Source organism: Pimephales promelas, chromosome 23 (genome assembly GCF_988280905.1).
Source record: "Pimephales promelas chromosome 23, fPimPro1.hap1.1, whole genome shotgun sequence".
Lineage (NCBI taxonomy): Eukaryota > Metazoa > Chordata > Actinopteri > Cypriniformes > Leuciscidae > Pimephales > Pimephales promelas.
Genome location: NC_142791.1, coordinates 29,524,383 through 29,542,702, shown reverse-complemented (window position 1 = coordinate 29,542,702; position 18,320 = coordinate 29,524,383). Strand labels below are relative to the sequence as shown.

Genomic DNA, 18,320 nt, shown 5'->3' with positions numbered 1-18,320 from the left:
ACTGGGTTCCTGCTTAATCTGTAAACATTGGAGAAAGTTACTGGTCTCGTAGTGGCAGTGGTGGTTCTGAATTACACCCTGGGCGAGACCCCCTTCGAGCACACTGGTTATTGCCTTGAATTATATGCATGGCACACTTTTAGTTATGACTTGTTAACCTATTCTTGTCACGGAAGAGTTTTTAAAAGTGAAAGGGTCCAAGAGATACTTAACACAAAACTTATCTCTTAAATCATTTCTAGCAGCTCTCATATTAATAACTATCCAAACTGTTTTAGACCTAAAATTGCTTTTGTAGGCCTATGTCACTCTTAATGTCAGAGAAACGGACAGAATCAGAGATTATTTTTAATAGAAAATTGTACTTTGCATATTTGGCTACTGTAAAAACAGATAATTAGTTGATTTTAGTTGATCATTATGAAAATTATGTTCATTTCATGAATATAGTGACCAAAAATGATCTCGGTTATACACAGAATCTTGTTCAACAAGCCAACAATGAAATCAATTTACCGAGTTAATAACATTAAAGATGACAGCCACATTTTAAAAGGAGTGTCCTGTTATCTAACATGCCCACGTTCAAATAATCTTTTTATAAAAAGATAAACCTCACATATTTCAGCATTTAAATCATCTTTATAAAAAGAATGAGTCAATAAAGATACATTCCTGACATTTATAATGCACAGTAGCTTATCTAGAGAGCTCTATACAACCATGCACTTCGCTCTCCACAACAAATACGTTTTAGTATGCATTTCCTCCACAGAAAAATGACGAGCGCGTCGCTTCAATAACGAGCGCGCTTCCCTTCAATAACGAGCGCGCTTGCCTTCAATAACGAGCGCGCTTCCCTTCAATAACGAGCGCGCTTCCCTTCAATAACGAGCACCAGGACTCGATTGTAAAAAAAAATAGAAATGACATGAATTATATATAAGCAAAAATAATGGCAATATTTGAAAATCGATAATTATTATTAATATTAGCTATTATTTGTTTAAATATGCCAGCAGCTCTATCACCCTGTAGCCCAAGACTGGTTGCCCACTGAAGCTAAGCAGGGCTGAGGCTGGTTAGTACCTGGATGGGAGACCTTCTGAGAAAGCCAGGTTGCTGCTGGAAGAGGTGTTAGTGAGGCCAGCAGGGGGCGCTCACCCTGTGGTCTGTGTGGGTCCTAATGCCCCAGTATAGTAATGGGGACACTATACTGTCAAAGAGCACCGTCCTTCGGATGAGACGTTAAACCGAGGTCCTGACTCTCTGTGGTCATTAAAAATCCCAGGATGTCTTTGGAAAGAGTAGGGGTGTAACCCCGGCATCCTGGCCAAATTTGCCCAGTGGCCTCTGTCCATCATGGCCTCCTAATCATCCCCATATACACCAATTGGCTTCATCACTGTCTCCTCTCCACCAGTAAGCTGGTGTGTGGTGAGCGTTCTGGCGCAGTATGGCAGCCGTCGCATCATCATCCAGGTGGAGCTGCACACTGGTGGTGGTTGAGGAGATTCCCCTCTCTATGTTGAGTGCCGAGAAAAGCGCTATATAAATGTAATGAATTATTATTATTATTATTATTAAAAAATTACATTGATGTTTGAAAGTGTAGGTTGACAAATTCAGATATCAAAATGTAATTTATTAATATGTATTCGTATACAAAATGACAAACAGCATGTCCTATTTTTATTTTTATTTTATTTTTTGCCTGGAAACTCTTTCAACACACTTGAACACATTTTTCCCCTACGTGAAAAATAGGGGTCAGTTCTATTTCTAGCATGCACACGTTTTCTGGAGTGTCACGCAGGCAGTGTGTCTCCGGCCTTAACAGTGCGCGCGGCGCTGCATCCGAGGATGAATCTGTCCGAGCTTGTACGTCTCACACAATCAGAGCGTAAAAATACAGGATATTTTACAGGAAAATACTAAAACGGGAAGACAGCGGGAAAAGAGCTAAAATACGTGAGAAACCCGGAAAAAACAGGAGGGTTGACAGCTATGCATCCAACACACCCTTTAGCGTCAATATGAGACGCAGATATATATTGGCCAGAAGGCGCCTCCTAGTGGTCTAACCCTACCCATAACCAAAGCGCGTTATATTGACGCTAAAGGGGGCCATGTGCGTTGGATGTATACGCTTTGGCAAAAGCATCAGTATATGAGGCCCTAGGATGAGAATACTTCTGAAAGCATAACTCATCGAGCTTCTCCAACAGGGTTCAGCATTAGGTGTTCCTCCTTAGTAATACGAGCTTTAAGTTATTCTTTTTCATTTCTCATAACATCGAGAATTTTCATTTTCATATTCATCATATTTTCTCAATCCAGTGAAATCATTTAAAGCGTTTTAATAAAATCTTCTCCAATGACAAACAGATCAAACAAGCATTACATTACAAAGCAGACATTCTGCACCTCATGAAAGTTACAGGATGAGACTCTACAGGACAGTTTCAGATGTGATCATAGCGAGGGTGAACGAGTCTTTACTTCCGGTGTTCACTCCCGCCGCAGTGGAGACTGTGATGTTCCCGCCGGCGTCTCCGGGAGCTGCAGCTTCTCACACTCGGTGAGTTTCAGGGGTAAATGCTGCGCGATCTCGTTGGGGTCTGTGTAAAGCGCAGGAGGAATGTGCTGCAAAGTCAACAGAGACAAACACATCGGCGTCAAATACAGAATAATGAGGCACACACTATTTGGCAGTTTAATCAGTGTTAATTAACTTGTTTTAAACCTGTAAACCAGCTCATCAAGCTCTTAGAGGAACCTCCAGACAGGTGTGTTGAGGCCACACTGCATTTGGTGGTGGTTGAGGAGATCCCCCTCTCTATGTAAAGCGCTTTGAGTGCCAAGAAAAGCGCTATATAAATGTAATGAATTATTATTATTATTTGGAGTGAACACTCCTTTTAGTTTAATTGTTTTTTATTTCATATTTGTTTTGTTAAAGGGATTTTTTTTAAACCAAATTATATTTAGGCTATATTTATAATCTATTTATTCACTTTTTGAGCATAGATCTGAAATTTAATTTCCATCTTAAACTGGCAAATCTGAGCGACCGACTGAAGTTTGATCTCTTTTCAAACACGGCACGGCAGATTATTGCTGAAGTGGAAAGAGTTTTAAAAAGTTACAATTTTACGTTTATTGTTATGAAAAATATATATTTAAAATTATTTCTGTAACAATTTTGGTATCATAGCAAAAACTGTTTTTTATGTATGCAATGCATGTATGGACAGACGGATAGACACCGTCAATCATAGAAGTTTACGATTCAAATTGAATACGGCTGTCAATCCAAAAACATTACAGCATGAAAAACTACACAAGTGTTCAGATTGTGAATGTGTAAAAGCGAGAGAAGAGACGCCCTTTATAAATCACTAGACTTAAGCACTCTCACGAAACTCACATTATAATGACAAAATACTGTCTTAATTTTACAGTGGATCTCTTATTCATATTGTGTTTACACTTTGATGGTTACAAGGCTTGTGTGTTGAATAAGAAAACATGTCCATTTCCAGCAATGTTAAGCAGATTCTCATGAACACCTCTGATTGGCCACTGCGATCACATGCTTAACAGATATGATTGTGATTGGCTACAGTGGTCAACGCTTGTATAAACACACTGTAAATAGAAATTGTGATGCTGAGATCGCCCTGGTTGGGGATTGTTTGAATGTTATAGATTCCACTTATTAATTTAGATTCTTATTGATTCCCAGTTTCAATTTCAATGTTGTAAAAAAAATGGAGGAAAATATTTATTCTGTCTATTTTTGTAAAATGTATTTGCAGCTGATTACCATAAACAAACCAGCAGGCTACATATAAACTGAGGCATTTGTTAATGAGCACAACAGAGATCACACTTCTCCCATGATTTGAAGAAAAAACACATTAGACAATTAGAGGTTCTGAAAACTTTTTGATTGCTTCAGTCTATTTAGAAAATACTTCATAATTGTAACTAATTTAAAAAAGAAAATGGTTGAATTAATGATTTAATGACTCACTCAAAGACTGGATGAATCCGCATTTTTTAACAAATCTCTTGAATAAATTATATTCGGTTTCGTTCCTCCGCTGGGTTAGGGTTTAGCCTCAACACCGCCTGGAGGAGTCCACGGTTTAGTTCCTCCGGTGGGTTAGGGTTTAGCCTCAACACCGCCTGGAGGAGTCCGCGGTTTTGTTCCTCCGGTGGGTTAGGGTTTCACCTCTACACCGCCTGGAGGAGTCCACGGTTTAGTTCCTCCGGTGGGTTAGGGTTTAGCCTCAACACCGCCTGGAGGAGTCCGCGGTTTTGTTCCTCCGGTGGGTTAGGGTTTAGCCTCAACACCGCCTGGAGGAGTCCGCGGTTTCGTTCCTCCGGTGGGTTAGGGTTTAGCCTCAACACCGCCTGGAGGAGTCCGCGGTTTTGTTCCTCCGGTGGGTTAGGGTTTACCCTCAACACCGCCTGGAGGAGTCCGCGGTTTCGTTCCTCCGGTGGGTTAGGGTTTAGCCTCAACACCGCCTGGAGGAGTCCGCGGTTTTGTTCCTCCGGTGGGTTAGGGTTTAGCCTCAACACCGCCTGGAGGAGTCCGCGGTTTCGTTCCTCCGGTGGGTTAGGGTTTAGCCTCAACACCGCCTGGAAGAGTCCACGGTTTAGTTCCTCCGGTGGGTTAGGGTTTAGCCTCAACACCGCCTGGAAGAGTCCACGGTTTTGTTCCTCCGGTGGGTTAGGGTTTAGCCTCAACATCGCCTGGAGGAGTCCGCGGTTTCGTTCCTCCGGTGGGTTAGGGTTTAGCCTCAACACCGCCTGGAGGAGTCCGCGGTTTTGTTCCTCCGGTGGGTTAGGGTTTAGCCTCAACACCGCCTGGAGGAGTCCGCGGTTTCGTTCCTCCGGTGGGTTAGGGTTTAGCCTCAACACCGCCTGGAGGAGTCCGCGGTTTTGTTCCTCCGGTGGGTTAGGGTTTACCCTCAACACCGCCTGGAAGAGTCCACGGTTTAGTTCCTCCGGTGGGTTAGGGTTTAGCCTCAACACCGCCTGGAGGAGTCCGCGGTTTTGTTCCTCCGGTGGGTTAGGGTTTAGCCTCAACACCGCCTGGAGGAGTCCGCGGTTTCGTTCCTCCGGTGGGTTAGGGTTTAGCCTCAACACCGCCTGGAGGAGTCCGCGGTTTTGTTCCTCCGGTGGGTTAGGGTTTAGCCTCAACACCGCCTGGAGGAGTCCGCGGTTTCGTTCCTCCGGTGGGTTAGGGTTTAGCCTCAACACCGCCTGGAGGAGTCCGCGGTTTTGTTCCTCCGGTGGGTTAGGGTTTAGCCTCAACACCGCCTGGAGGAGTCCACGGTTTCGTTCCTCCGGTGGGTTAGGGTTTCACCTCTACACCGCCTGGAGGAGTCCGCGGTTTCGTTCCTCCGCTGGGTTAGGGTTTAGCCTCAACACCGCCTGGAAGAGTCCACGGTTTAGTTCCTCCGGTGGGTTAGGGTTTAGCCTCAACACCGCCTGGAGGAGTCTGCGGTTTTGTTCCTCCGGTGGGTTAGGGTTTCACCTCTACACCGCCTGGAGGAGTCCACGGTTTAGTTCCTCCGGTGGGTTAGGGTTTCACCTCTACACCGCCTGGAGGAGTCCGCGGTTTCGTTCCTCCGCTGGGTTAGGGTTTCACCTCTACACCGCCTGGAGGAGTCCACGGTTTCGTTCCTCCGGTGGGTTAGGGTTTAGCCTCAACACCGCCTGGAGGAGTCCACGGTTTCGTTCCTCCGCTGGGTTAGGGTTTCACCTCTACACCGCCTGGAGGAGTCCGCGGTTTCGTTCCTCCGGTGGGTTAGGGTTTCACCTCTACACCGCCTGGAGGAGTCCACGGTTTCGTTCCTCCGCTGGGTTAGGGTTTCACCTCTACACCGCCTGGAGGAGTCCGCGGTTTCGTTCCTCCGCTGGGTTAGGGTTTCACCTCTACACCGCCTGGAGGAGTCCGCGGTTTCGTTCTTCCGCTGGGTTAGGGTTTACCCTCAACACCGCCTGGAGGAGGCGCACAGGCGGTGTAGAGGTTCCTCCGCCTGGAGGAGTCCGCGGTTTCGATCCTCCGGTGGGTTAGGGTTTCACCCGGTTTCCCTGGGTTAGGGTTTCACCGAGTCCGCGGTTTCGTTCCTCCGGTGGGTTAGGGTTTACCCTCAACACCGCCTGGAGCAGTTTGCGGTTTCGTCCCTCCGGTGGGTTAGGGTTTCACCTCTACACCGCCTGAAGGAGTACGCGGTTTCGATCCTCCGCTGGGTTAGGGTTTAGCCTCAACACCGCCTGGAGGAGTTTGCAGTTTTTTTTCTCCGCTGGGTTAGGGTTTACCCTCAACACCGTCTGGAGGAATCTTTAAAAAATATATATTTTTAAACGAAGGGTGAGGATAATGACTCTGGCCTCTTATGTGCTTTTTCCAGAAGTCGAACCACTTCCATTGGGTCGATATTTTTGTATCCCAAGGTTTAGAACCGCAATAAAAACTCTTTTGTTCCTTTGGCTACAAGGCTGTTAAACTGTAGTGTAAAGGACACGGCTGTGTGAGTGTTATCTTGTTAAGCAGCTACAGAAGAAAGAAACCCATACAGGACTAGAACAACATGAGGGCGAGTAAAAGATGACAGAATATATATTTGGATGAACTGTGTCTTTAATTTCTCTCCAGCTGAGGAAAGAGAGTCTTGGATGGCCTGAGGTTGAGTAAACCATTAGGAAACTCAAGTATTTCTTAAGCAGAAAAAGCAGACTCACCTGAAGATCTGGTATTTTACTTTCACGTGTGCTGAATTCTCGAAGCATGTGGTTTCTTCCAGCCTGCAGAACAAATAAGTTTAGAAACCACTGAAATCATATTTGAACATTAAAGAATTCAACGGCGTCTTGCCTCGTGATAAAGACGGGTGTCGTTGATCCTGATCATCACTCCATCCACTCGCAGGAAGAACCGCAGCAGGAGGAAGAAGCTGGTGGGCATCACTCTCTGAAAACACACATCGCTTTACTAACCAATAATGCTGCACATCTGAAAATCAAGCCGGGAACACTCACGATTTTGACACTGATCATAGACACTCCGTGATCATGCAGCTCGTCCTCGAACAGCAGCACTTCCTCGAAGAACTGGATCTGTTCTCGCGCCTTCAGCTTCTCCATGTCGATGCGGTCGGTGGTCGGCATCACCTGTTCACGTCAAGTCTGTTATTTATACTGCACTTTTACAACACAGAGCGTTTCAGAGCAGCTTTACAGGGATAACAGGAAAATAATACAACAGAGTTTCAGTCCAGCTTAAGTCAGTTCAGTGATGCTTCATTTCTGCTGTAAAAAAGTTATTTATATATAGTTATATAAGGGATGCACCGATATGAAAATGTTGGCTACAGATAACTCTTTACATTTGAAAGCCGTACATTTTTGATATACTTTGATAGCCTGAATACATAAAGAAAAGTTTCAACATTAAAAAACATTAAAGAAATGTCACAAATACTTCAACATAAATCAAACATATACAATACACTAGCCTAGTTTGAACCCCTGTGAGATTCCTTGACTCTTGAAATTTATTTTAAACTTGATTGGCTAACTTTCATAATGGAATAGCGTAATGATGAAGAAATAGCCTAATGACATAGAAATAGCGTAATGATGTAGAAATAGCTGAAAAATAGAAATAAGTGCCGCTTCAGACTCTCATACACACACCACTGGTTTTGGACAGTTTTACTGCGTGATGATAAAATATAAGGCAGCACGGGACAACGGCTCATATTATGACCAGAGACGGATATTAAGTCTGCTGTTTAAAACAAATAAAGAATCAATCTAGAAGAATAGTTATTATGCGCAAACATCGGGAAACTCTGTATATTCGTGCAGTGAGCACACGTCAAAAATACATTTCGATTTGAAGCTTGTGACTTATAAACACAGACATCAACCCCGAACACATTATTTAGTGTTCATGAAAACACTACATTGGGATTCATCGATCGGAATGAATTCAGTGCGACAGTTCAGAACGTGTGCATGAAAACAGATCGTTTGAATGGATTGGCCGAAATTTCATTTGAGCACATCGGATTACTCCCAGAAAAGCAGCCGGAGCAAGAGAGCACTCGTTTAGTCAACTAATTCATTACACCTGTCTTAAGTCAACGGTAGTGGTCAATATGGGATACATTTGCTTTTTTTTCTCTTAAATATGTGAACGTCGGGGGCGACGCTCTGGACAAACCGTGATGTCATCGTCCAGCTCAGTTCAGCTCTCTGGTAATGGTGTCGATGCACAGAGCAGAATATTGCTGATCATACAAGCTCTTCTGAGTCAGAGACGCTCCACATGCAGCTGGTCAGAGTAAAGCACAGAATACCTTCATCTGCATGTGCTCTCCCAGTAAAGTCCCTCTGTAGTCGGTTGTGTAAGTCCAATCGTAGCGCTTCACCACGTCCTTCGAATGCTCTGAGTCGGCCCTGAACACACACACACACACACACACACACAGGGATTAAAGTGAAAAAAATTCTTCTGACTGAAATTTTTTTCAGGCCAAGTCATATTCCTGTAACTTTATTTAAATAGTCGAGACCAATAGCGTTTTAAGGGGAGATGTTAAAAACCGATCTAATATTGCCAGTTTGCGTAATTTAAAAGCTATTTTAATCTATGAAAAACAATTACTTATCTTGACAAATAATCAACCATATACATAACTTTTCAGTGCATGTTTTTATTTATCTTATGAGACCAAACAATGCTAAACTTTATTAATATATAGTTTGTGCCATGGCAAATTGTTTTGGCTGAGGGCAAAGTGAAGTTTCATAATTTTATTATGTAGGCTATTTAACTTTAACTTTGTAGCCTATTAAAGAGCTGACTTATGTTTAACTGGCTACTATTAGGCTACTTATACTTTTGAACGGGATATTAGCATTAAAACTGACATTTAACAAAAAAGACAAGATTTTCTAAAATATATAAAATATTATATTACTATGCATTCTCTTCACTGTATGTGTACGCATAATACAATAAAACGATACAACCCTGTCTGTTTGTTAAATGTCAGTTTTAATGATAAATAATGTTTCATATTTTTAAAATGAAAACAAAAAGAAGCAGGTTTGTGTTTTAGCTATATTTCGTGTTGTTATAAATATATGATAATCAAAGTGCGTTGCCTGAACCACATTTGTGTGGCCATTTATATGTTTATGATAATAATTATGTTCATTTATAAATGAAAAGAGGCACAGTGGTGTTGATGAAAAAAGGTAGTTGATACCGCGTGCTGAGTGACGCGATCAAGAACGCGCTGTTGGGAGTTCGTTCCCCCGAGTCGAACTAGGCAAGTCCGAACTATCAAGGACGCGAGTCCGAAGTTTGCGTACCTGGTATTGAGAAACGACCAATGTTGACCCGCGTTCGGTTTTCTATCATGGGACCGCAGCAAACGAGCTAGCCTCGCCTGACCAGATTGAGTGAAAAGGCAGGGAGCAGTTTTTCCGTGAGCGGGAATTGAAAAACCGGAGTGGACCATGAGCAAAGTGACTACAGAATGCTTAGAGTGGAGAGAGGAACGTGCTTTCGCTCCACTCCAGGCTTTATCACACCCCCCCTCAGCAGGGTGAATACGCATCATCTTTCCTTAATTTAAGACCTATTCCAACTAAAATTAAGACATTTATCACACTGTTTGCGAAATGAAAGCCTATATACGGCCTTAAAATTATGAAAAGTTAATTTAAGACATAAAGACAGACGGGAACCCTGCAATTGATGGATATCCGTCATAGACTCGCTGCAATTAACGGAAATCCGTCGTAGCGACGGAGAACTTTAATCCCTGCACACGCACAGATTCTCCAGTGTCAAAGCCTCTCTTTAGGCGCTCTGGCGAAGTACACACTATACCTGCTGTCCTGCCACTCCTGGGCACAGGCCACCTTCACAGAGTCCTGCATGTTGTTGACACGTTTGAGCGCGTCGATGGCGTTGAACTCGATCCCGAAGCCGTCGCTGTGCTGAATGCGCAACACGTTCTCCCCGAACAGCATCTCTGGCAGAGCCGGCATGTGCATCGTCTCCGCCAGCCTGCGACACACACGTCATGAGCTTATATCATCAACACCGTCATCATCATCAACAACATCATCCATCAATCTTCATCATCATCCTTGTTCAGATACAGCAACGGCCAACTGGCCAGATTACATCATGTGACCGGTCTCTCCCTTGAACATCAGCTGGGTCTGCGGTGAATCACAGTTTAGTTTCGGTTCAGATTTCGGCTTCCAGGGATAACGAAAATGTGATAATCAAGATGATCATTGTGCCGCATGTTCCTTTCCTTTAAAGCGCTGTCTTCCACCCCTCCTTAAAGCCCAAAAGCCCAAAGACGCGCTCTATTCCAACTAGAGTTAATAAAGACGCGCTCTATTCCAACTAGAGTTAATAAAGACGCGCTCTATTCCAACTAGAGTTATTAAAGACGCGCTCTGTTCCAACTAGAGTTATTAAAGACACGCTCTATTCCAACTAGAGTTATTAAAGACGCGCTCTATTCCAACTAGAGTTATTAAAGACGCGCTCTGTTCCAACTAGAGTTATTAAAGACACGCTCTATTCCAACTAGAGTTATTAAAGACGCGCTCTATTCCAACTAGAATTATTAAAGACGCGCTCTATTCCAACTAGAGTTATTAAAGACGCGCTCTATTCCAACTAGAGTTATCAAAGACGCGCTCTATTCCAACTAGAGTTATCAAAGACGCGCTCTATTCCAACTAGAGTTATCAAAGACGCGCTCTATTCCAACTAGAGTTATTAAAGACGCGCTCTATTCCAGCTAGAGTTAATAAAGACGCGCTCTATTCCAACTAGAGTTATCAAAGACGCGCTCTATTCCAACTAGAGTTATTAAAGACGCGCTCTATTCCAACTAGAGTTATTAAAGACGCGCTCTATTCCAACTAGAGTTATTAAAGACGCGCTCTATTCCAACTAGAGTTATTAAAGACGCGCTCTATTCCAACTAGAGTTATCAAAGACGCGCTCTATTCCAACTAGAGTTATTAAAGACGCGCTCTATTCCAACTAGAGTTATTAAAGACGCGCTCTATTCCAGCTAGAGTTAATAAAGACGCGCTCTATTCCAACTAGAGTTATCAAAGACGCGCTCTATTCCAACTAGAGTTATTAAAGACGCGCTCTATTCCAACTAGAGTTATTAAAGACGCGCTCTATTCCAACTAGAGTTAATAAAGACGCGCTCTATTCCAACTAGAGTTAATAAAGACGCGCTCTATTCCAACTAGAGTTATTAAACACACGCTCTGTTCCAACTAGAGTTAATAAAGACGCGCTCTATTCCAACTAGAGTTAATAAAGACTCGCTCTATTCCAACTAGAGTTATTAAAGACGCGCTCTATTCCAACTAGAGTTATTAAAGACGCGCTCTATTCCAACTAGAGTTATTAAAGACGCGCTCTATTCCAACTAGAGTTATTAAAGACGCGCTCTATTCCAACTAGAGTTATCAAAGACGCGCTCTATTCCAACTAGAGTTATTAAAGACGCGCTCTATTCCAACTAGAGTTATTAAAGACACGCTCTATTCCAACTAGAGTTATTAAAGACGCGCTCTGTTCCAACTAGAGTTATTAAAGACACGCTCTATTCCAACTAGAGTTATTAAAGACGCGCTCTATTCCAACTAGAGTTATTAAAGACGCGCTCTGTTCCAACTAGAGTTATTAAAGACACGCTCTATTCCAACTAGAGTTATTAAAGACGCGCTCTATTCCAACTAGAATTATTAAAGACGCGCTCTATTCCAACTAGAGTTATTAAAGACGCGCTCTATTCCAACTAGAGTTATCAAAGACGCGCTCTATTCCAACTAGAGTTATCAAAGACGCGCTCTATTCCAACTAGAGTTATCAAAGACGCGCTCTATTCCAACTAGAGTTATTAAAGACGCGCTCTATTCCAGCTAGAGTTAATAAAGACGCGCTCTATTCCAACTAGAGTTATCAAAGACGCGCTCTATTCCAACTAGAGTTATTAAAGACGCGCTCTATTCCAACTAGAGTTATTAAAGACGCGCTCTATTCCAACTAGAGTTATTAAAGACGCGCTCTATTCCAACTAGAGTTATTAAAGACGCGCTCTATTCCAACTAGAGTTATCAAAGACGCGCTCTATTCCAACTAGGGTTATTAAAGACGCGCTCTATTCCAACTAGAGTTATTAAAGACGCGCTCTATTCCAGCTAGAGTTAATAAAGACGCGCTCTATTCCAACTAGAGTTATCAAAGACGCGCTCTATTCCAACTAGAGTTATTAAAGACGCGCTCTATTCCAACTAGAGTTATTAAAGACGCGCTCTATTCCAACTAGAGTTAATAAAGACGCGCTCTATTCCAACTAGAGTTAATAAAGACGCGCTCTATTCCAACTAGAGTTATTAAACACACGCTCTGTTCCAACTAGAGTTAATAAAGACGCGCTCTATTCCAACTAGAGTTAATAAAGACTCGCTCTATTCCAACTAGAGTTATTAAAGACGCGCTCTATTCCAACTAGAGTTATTAAAGACGCGCTCTATTCCAACTAGAGTTATTAAAGACGCGCTCTATTCCAACTAGAGTTATTAAAGACGCGCTCTATTCCAACTAGAGTTATTAAAGACGCGCTCTGTTCCAACTAGAGTTATTAAAGACGCGCTCTATTCCAACTAGAGTTATTAAAGACGCGCTCTATTCCAACTAGAGTTATTAAAGACGCGCTCTATTCCAACTAGAGTTAATAAAGACGCGCTCTATTCCAACTAGAGTTATTAAAGACGCGCTCTATTCCAACTAGAGTTATTAAAGACGCGCTCTATTCCAACTAGAGTTATCAAAGACGCGCTCTATTCCAACTAGAGTTATTAAAGACGCGCTCTATTCCAACTAGAGTTATCAAAGACGCGCTCTATTCCAACTAGAGTTATCAAAGACGCGCTCTATTCCAACTAGAGTTATTAAAGACGCGCTCTATTCCAACTAGAGTTATTAAAGACGCGCTCTATTCCAACTAGAGTTATTAAAGACGCGCTCTATTCCAGCTAGAGTTAATAAAGATGCGCTCTATTCCAACTAGAGTTATTAAAGACGCGCTCTATTCCAACTAGAGTTATTAAAGACGCGCTCTATTCCAACTAGAGTTATTAAAGACGCGTTCTATTCCAGCTAGAGTTAATAAAGACGCGCTCTATTCCAACTAGAGTTATCAAAGACGCGCTCTATTCCAACTAGAGTTATCAAAGACGCGCTCTATTCCAACTAGAGTTATTAAAGACGCGCTCTATTCCAACTAGAGTTATTAAAGACGCGCTCTATTCCAACTAGAGTAATCAAAGACGCGCTCTATTCCAACTAGAGTTATCAAAGACGCGCTCTATTCCAACTAGAGTTATCAAAGACGCGCTCTATTCCAACTAGAGTTATTAAAGACGCGCTCTATTCCAACTAGAGTTATCAAAGACGCGCTCTATTCCAACTAGAGTTATTAAAGACGCGCTCTATTCCAACTAGAGTTATTAAAGACGCGCTCTATTCCAACTAGAGTTATTAAAGACGCGCTCTATTCCAACTAGAGTTATTAAAGACGCGCTCTATTCCAGCTAGAGTTATTAAAGACGCGCTCTATTCCAGCTAGAGTTAATAAAGACGCGCTCTATTCCAACTAGAGTTATTAAAGACGCGCTCTATTCCAACTAGAGTTATTAAAGACGCGCTCTATTCCAACTAGAGTTATTAAAGACGCGCTCTATTCCAACTAGAGTTATTAAAGACGCGCTCTATTCCAGCTAGAGTTAATAAAGACGCGCTCTATTCCAACTAGAGTTATCAAAGACGCGCTCTATTCCAACTAGAGTTAATAAAGACGCGCTCTATTCCAACTAGAGTTATTAAAGACGCGCTCTATTCCAACTAGAGTTATTAAAGACGCGCTCTATTCCAGCTAGAGTTAATAAAGACGCGCTCTATTCCAACTAGAGTTATCAAAGACGCGCTCTATTTCAACTAGAGTTATCAAAGACGCGCTCTATTCCAACTAGAGTTATTAAAGACGCGCTCTATTCCAACTAGAGTTATTAAAGACGCGCTCTATTCCAGCTAGAGTTAATAAAGACGCGCTCTATTCCAACTAGAGTTATTAAAGACGCGCTCTATTCCAACTAGAGTTATCAAAGACGCGCTCTATTCCAACTAGAGTTATCAAAGACGCGCTCTATTCCAACTAGAGTTATTAAAGACGCGCTCTATTCCAGCTAGAGTTAATAAAGACGCGCTCTATTCCAACTAGAGTTATCAAAGACGCGCTCTATTCCAACTAGAGTTATTAAAGACGCGCTCTATTCCAACTAGAGTTATTAAAGACGCGCTCTATTCCAACTAGAGTTATTAAAGACGCGCTCTATTCCAACTAGAGTTATTAAAGACGCGCTCTATTCCAACTAGAGTTATCAAAGACGCGCTCTATTCCAACTAGAGTTATTAAAGACGCGCTCTATTCCAACTAGAGTTATTAAAGACGCGCTCTATTCCAGCTAGAGTTAATAAAGACGCGCTCTATTCCAACTAGAGTTATCAAAGACGCGCTCTATTCCAACTAGTTATTAAAGACGCGCTCTATTCCAACTAGAGTTATTAAAGACGCGCTCTATTCCAACTAGAGTTAATAAAGACGCGCTCTATTCCAACTAGAGTTAATAAAGACGCGCTCTATTCCAACTAGAGTTATTAAACACACGCTCTGTTCCAACTAGAGTTAATAAAGACGCGCTCTATTCCAACTAGAGTTAATAAAGACTCGCTCTATTCCAACTAGAGTTATTAAAGACGCGCTCTATTCCAACTAGAGTTATTAAAGACGCGCTCTATTCCAACTAGAGTTATTAAAGACGCGCTCTATTCCAACTAGAGTTATTAAAGACGCGCTCTGTTCCAACTAGAGTTATTAAAGACGCGCTCTGTTCCAACTAGAGTTATTAAAGACGCGCTCTATTCCAACTAGAGTTATTAAAGACGCGCTCTATTCCAACTAGAGTTATTAAAGACGCGCTCTATTCCAACTAGAGTTAATAAAGACGCGCTCTATTCCAACTAGAGTTATTAAAGACGCGCTCTATTCCAACTAGAGTTATTAAAGACGCGCTCTATTCCAACTAGAGTTATCAAAGACGCGCTCTATTCCAACTAGAGTTATCAAAGACGCGCTCTATTCCAACTAGAGTTATTAAAGACGCGCTCTATTCCAACTAGAGTTATCAAAGACGCGCTCTATTCCAACTAGAGTTATCAAAGACGCGCTCTATTCCAACTAGAGTTATTAAAGACGCGCTCTATTCCAACTAGAGTTATTAAAGACGCGCTCTATTCCAACTAGAGTTATTAAAGACGCGCTCTATTCCAGCTAGAGTTAATAAAGACGCGCTCTATTCCAACTAGAGTTATTAAAGACGCGCTCTATTCCAACTAGAGTTATTAAAGACGCGTTCTATTCCAGCTAGAGTTAATAAAGACGCGCTCTATTCCAACTAGAGTTATCAAAGACGCGCTCTATTCCAACTAGAGTTATCAAAGACGCGCTCTATTCCAACTAGAGTTATTAAAGACGCGCTCTATTCCAACTAGAGTTATTAAAGACGCGCTCTATTCCAACTAGAGTAATCAAAGACGCGCTCTATTCCAACTAGAGTTAGCAAAGACGCGCTCTATTCCAACTAGAGTTATCAAAGACGCGCTCTATTCCAACTAGAGTTATTAAAGACGCGCTCTATTCCAACTAGAGTTATCAAAGACGCGCTCTATTCCAACTAGAGTTATTAAAGACGCGCTCTATTCCAACTAGAGTTATTAAAGACGCGCTCTATTCCAACTAGAGTTATTAAAGACGCGCTCTATTCCAACTAGAGTTATTAAAGACGCGCTCTATTCCAGCTAGAGTTATTAAAGACGCGCTCTATTCCAGCTAGAGTTAATAAAGACGCGCTCTATTCCAACTAGAGTTATTAAAGACGCGCTCTATTCCAACTAGAGTTATTAAAGACGCGCTCTATTCCAACTAGAGTTATTAAAGACGCGCTCTATTCCAACTAGAGTTATTAAAGACGCGCTCTATTCCAACTAGAGTTATTAAAGACGCGCTCTATTCCAGCTAGAGTTAATAAAGACGCGCTCTATTCCAACTAGAGTTATCAAAGACGCGCTCTATTCCAACTAGAGTTAATAAAGACGCGCTCTATTCCAACTAGAGTTATTAAAGACGCGCTCTATTCCAGCTAGAGTTAATAAAGACGCGCTCTATTCCAACTAGAGTTATCAAAGACGCGCTCTATTCCAACTAGAGTTAATAAAGACGCGCTCTATTCCAACTAGAGTTATTAAAGACGCGCTCTATTCCAACTAGAGTTATTAAAGACGCGCTCTATTCCAGCTAGAGTTAATAAAGACGCGCTCTATTCCAACTAGAGTTATCAAAGACGCGCTCTATTCCAACTAGAGTTATCAAAGACGCGCTCTATTCCAACTAGAGTTATTAAAGACGCGCTCTATTCCAACTAGAGTTATTAAAGACGCGCTCTATTCCAGCTAGAGTTAATAAAGACGCGCTCTATTCCAACTAGAGTTATTAAAGACGCGCTCTATTCCAACTAGAGTTATTAAAGACGCGCTCTATTCCAACTAGAGTTATTAAAGACGCGCTCTATTCCAACTAGAGTTATTAAAGACGCGCTCTATTCCAACTAGAGTTATTAAAGACGCGCTCTATTCCAACTAGAGTTATTAAAGACGCGCTCTATTCCAGCTAGAGTTAATAAAGACGCGCTCTATTCCAACTAGAGTTAATAAAGACGCGCTCTATTCCAACTAGAGTTATTAAAGACGCGCTCTATTCCAACTAGAGTTATTAAAGACGCGCTCTATTCCAGCTAGAGTTAATAAAGACGCGCTCTATTCCAACTAGAGTTATCAAAGACGCGCTCTATTCCAACTAGAGTTAATAAAGACGCGCTCTATTCCAACTAGAGTTATTAAAGACGCGCTCTATTCCAACTAGAGTTATTAAAGACGCGCTCTATTCCAACTAGAGTTATTAAAGACGCGCTCTATTCCAACTAGAGTTATTAAAGACGCGCTCTATTCCAACTAGAGTTATTAAAGACGCGCTCTATTCCAACTAGAGTTATTAAAGACGCGCTCTATTCCAGCTAGAGTTAATAAAGACGCGCTCTATTCCAACTAGAGTTATCAAAGACGCGCTCTATTCCAACTAGAGTTAATAAAGACGCGCTCTATTCCAACTAGAGTTATTAAAGACGCGCTCTATTCCAGCTAGAGTTAATAAAGACGCGCTCTATTCCAACTAGAGTTATCAAAGACGCGCTCTATTCCAACTAGAGTTAATAAAGACGCGCTCTATTCCAACTAGAGTTATTAAAGACGCGCTCTATTCCAACTAGAGTTATTAAAGACGCGCTCTATTCCAGCTAGAGTTAATAAAGACGCGCTCTATTCCAACTAGAGTTATCAAAGACGCGCTCTATTCCAACTAGAGTTATCAAAGACGCGCTCTATTCCAACTAGAGTTATTAAAGACGCGCTCTATTCCAACTAGAGTTATTAAAGACGCGCTCTATTCCAGCTAGAGTTAATAAAGACGCGCTCTATTCCAACTAGAGTTATTAAAGACGCGCTCTATTCCAACTAGAGTTATTAAAGACGCGCTCTATTCCAACTAGAGTTATTAAAGACGCGCTCTATTCCAACTAGAGTTATTAAAGACGCGCTCTATTCCAACTAGAGTTATTAAAGACGCGCTCTATTCCAACTAGAGTTATTAAAGACGCGCTCTATTCCAGCTAGAGTTAATAAAGACGCGCTCTATTCCAACTAGAGTTAATAAAGACGCGCTCTATTCCAACTAGAGTTATTAAAGACGCGCTCTATTCCAACTAGAGTTATTAAAGACGCGCTCTATTCCAGCTAGAGTTAATAAAGACGCGCTCTATTCCAACTAGAGTTATCAAAGACGCGCTCTATTCCAACTAGAGTTAATAAAGACGCGCTCTATTCCAACTAGAGTTATTAAAGACGCGCTCTATTCCAACTAGAGTTATTAAAGACGCGCTCTATTCCAGCTAGAGTTAATAAAGACGCGCTCTATTCCAACTAGAGTTATTAAAGACGCGCTCTATTCCAACTAGAGTTATTAAAGACGCGCTCTATTCCAACTAGAGTTAATAAAGACGCG

At 42.0% G+C, this 18,320-nt stretch overlaps 1 protein-coding gene across 2 annotated transcripts in view; it reads right to left on the bottom strand.

Annotated features, from left to right (window-relative positions):
- Positions 1-2,344: 2,344 nt before the first annotated feature.
- Positions 2,345-18,320, bottom strand: part of tiprl (TIP41, TOR signaling pathway regulator-like (S. cerevisiae)) — a 22,027-nt gene continuing 6,051 nt past the window's right edge. For both annotated transcript variants that reach the window (XM_039670332.2, XM_039670331.2), the window contains exons 3-8: positions 9,929-10,108; positions 8,385-8,484; positions 7,060-7,191; positions 6,896-6,991; positions 6,763-6,825; positions 2,345-2,646 (exon numbers count right to left, since the gene is read on the bottom strand). In XM_039670332.2, the coding sequence (XP_039526266.1) occupies positions 2,512-2,646; positions 6,763-6,825; positions 6,896-6,991; positions 7,060-7,191; positions 8,385-8,484; positions 9,929-10,108 (706 nt within the window). In that variant the 3' untranslated portion in view covers positions 2,345-2,511. The remainder of the gene's footprint in view (positions 2,647-6,762; positions 6,826-6,895; positions 6,992-7,059; positions 7,192-8,384; positions 8,485-9,928; positions 10,109-18,320) is intronic.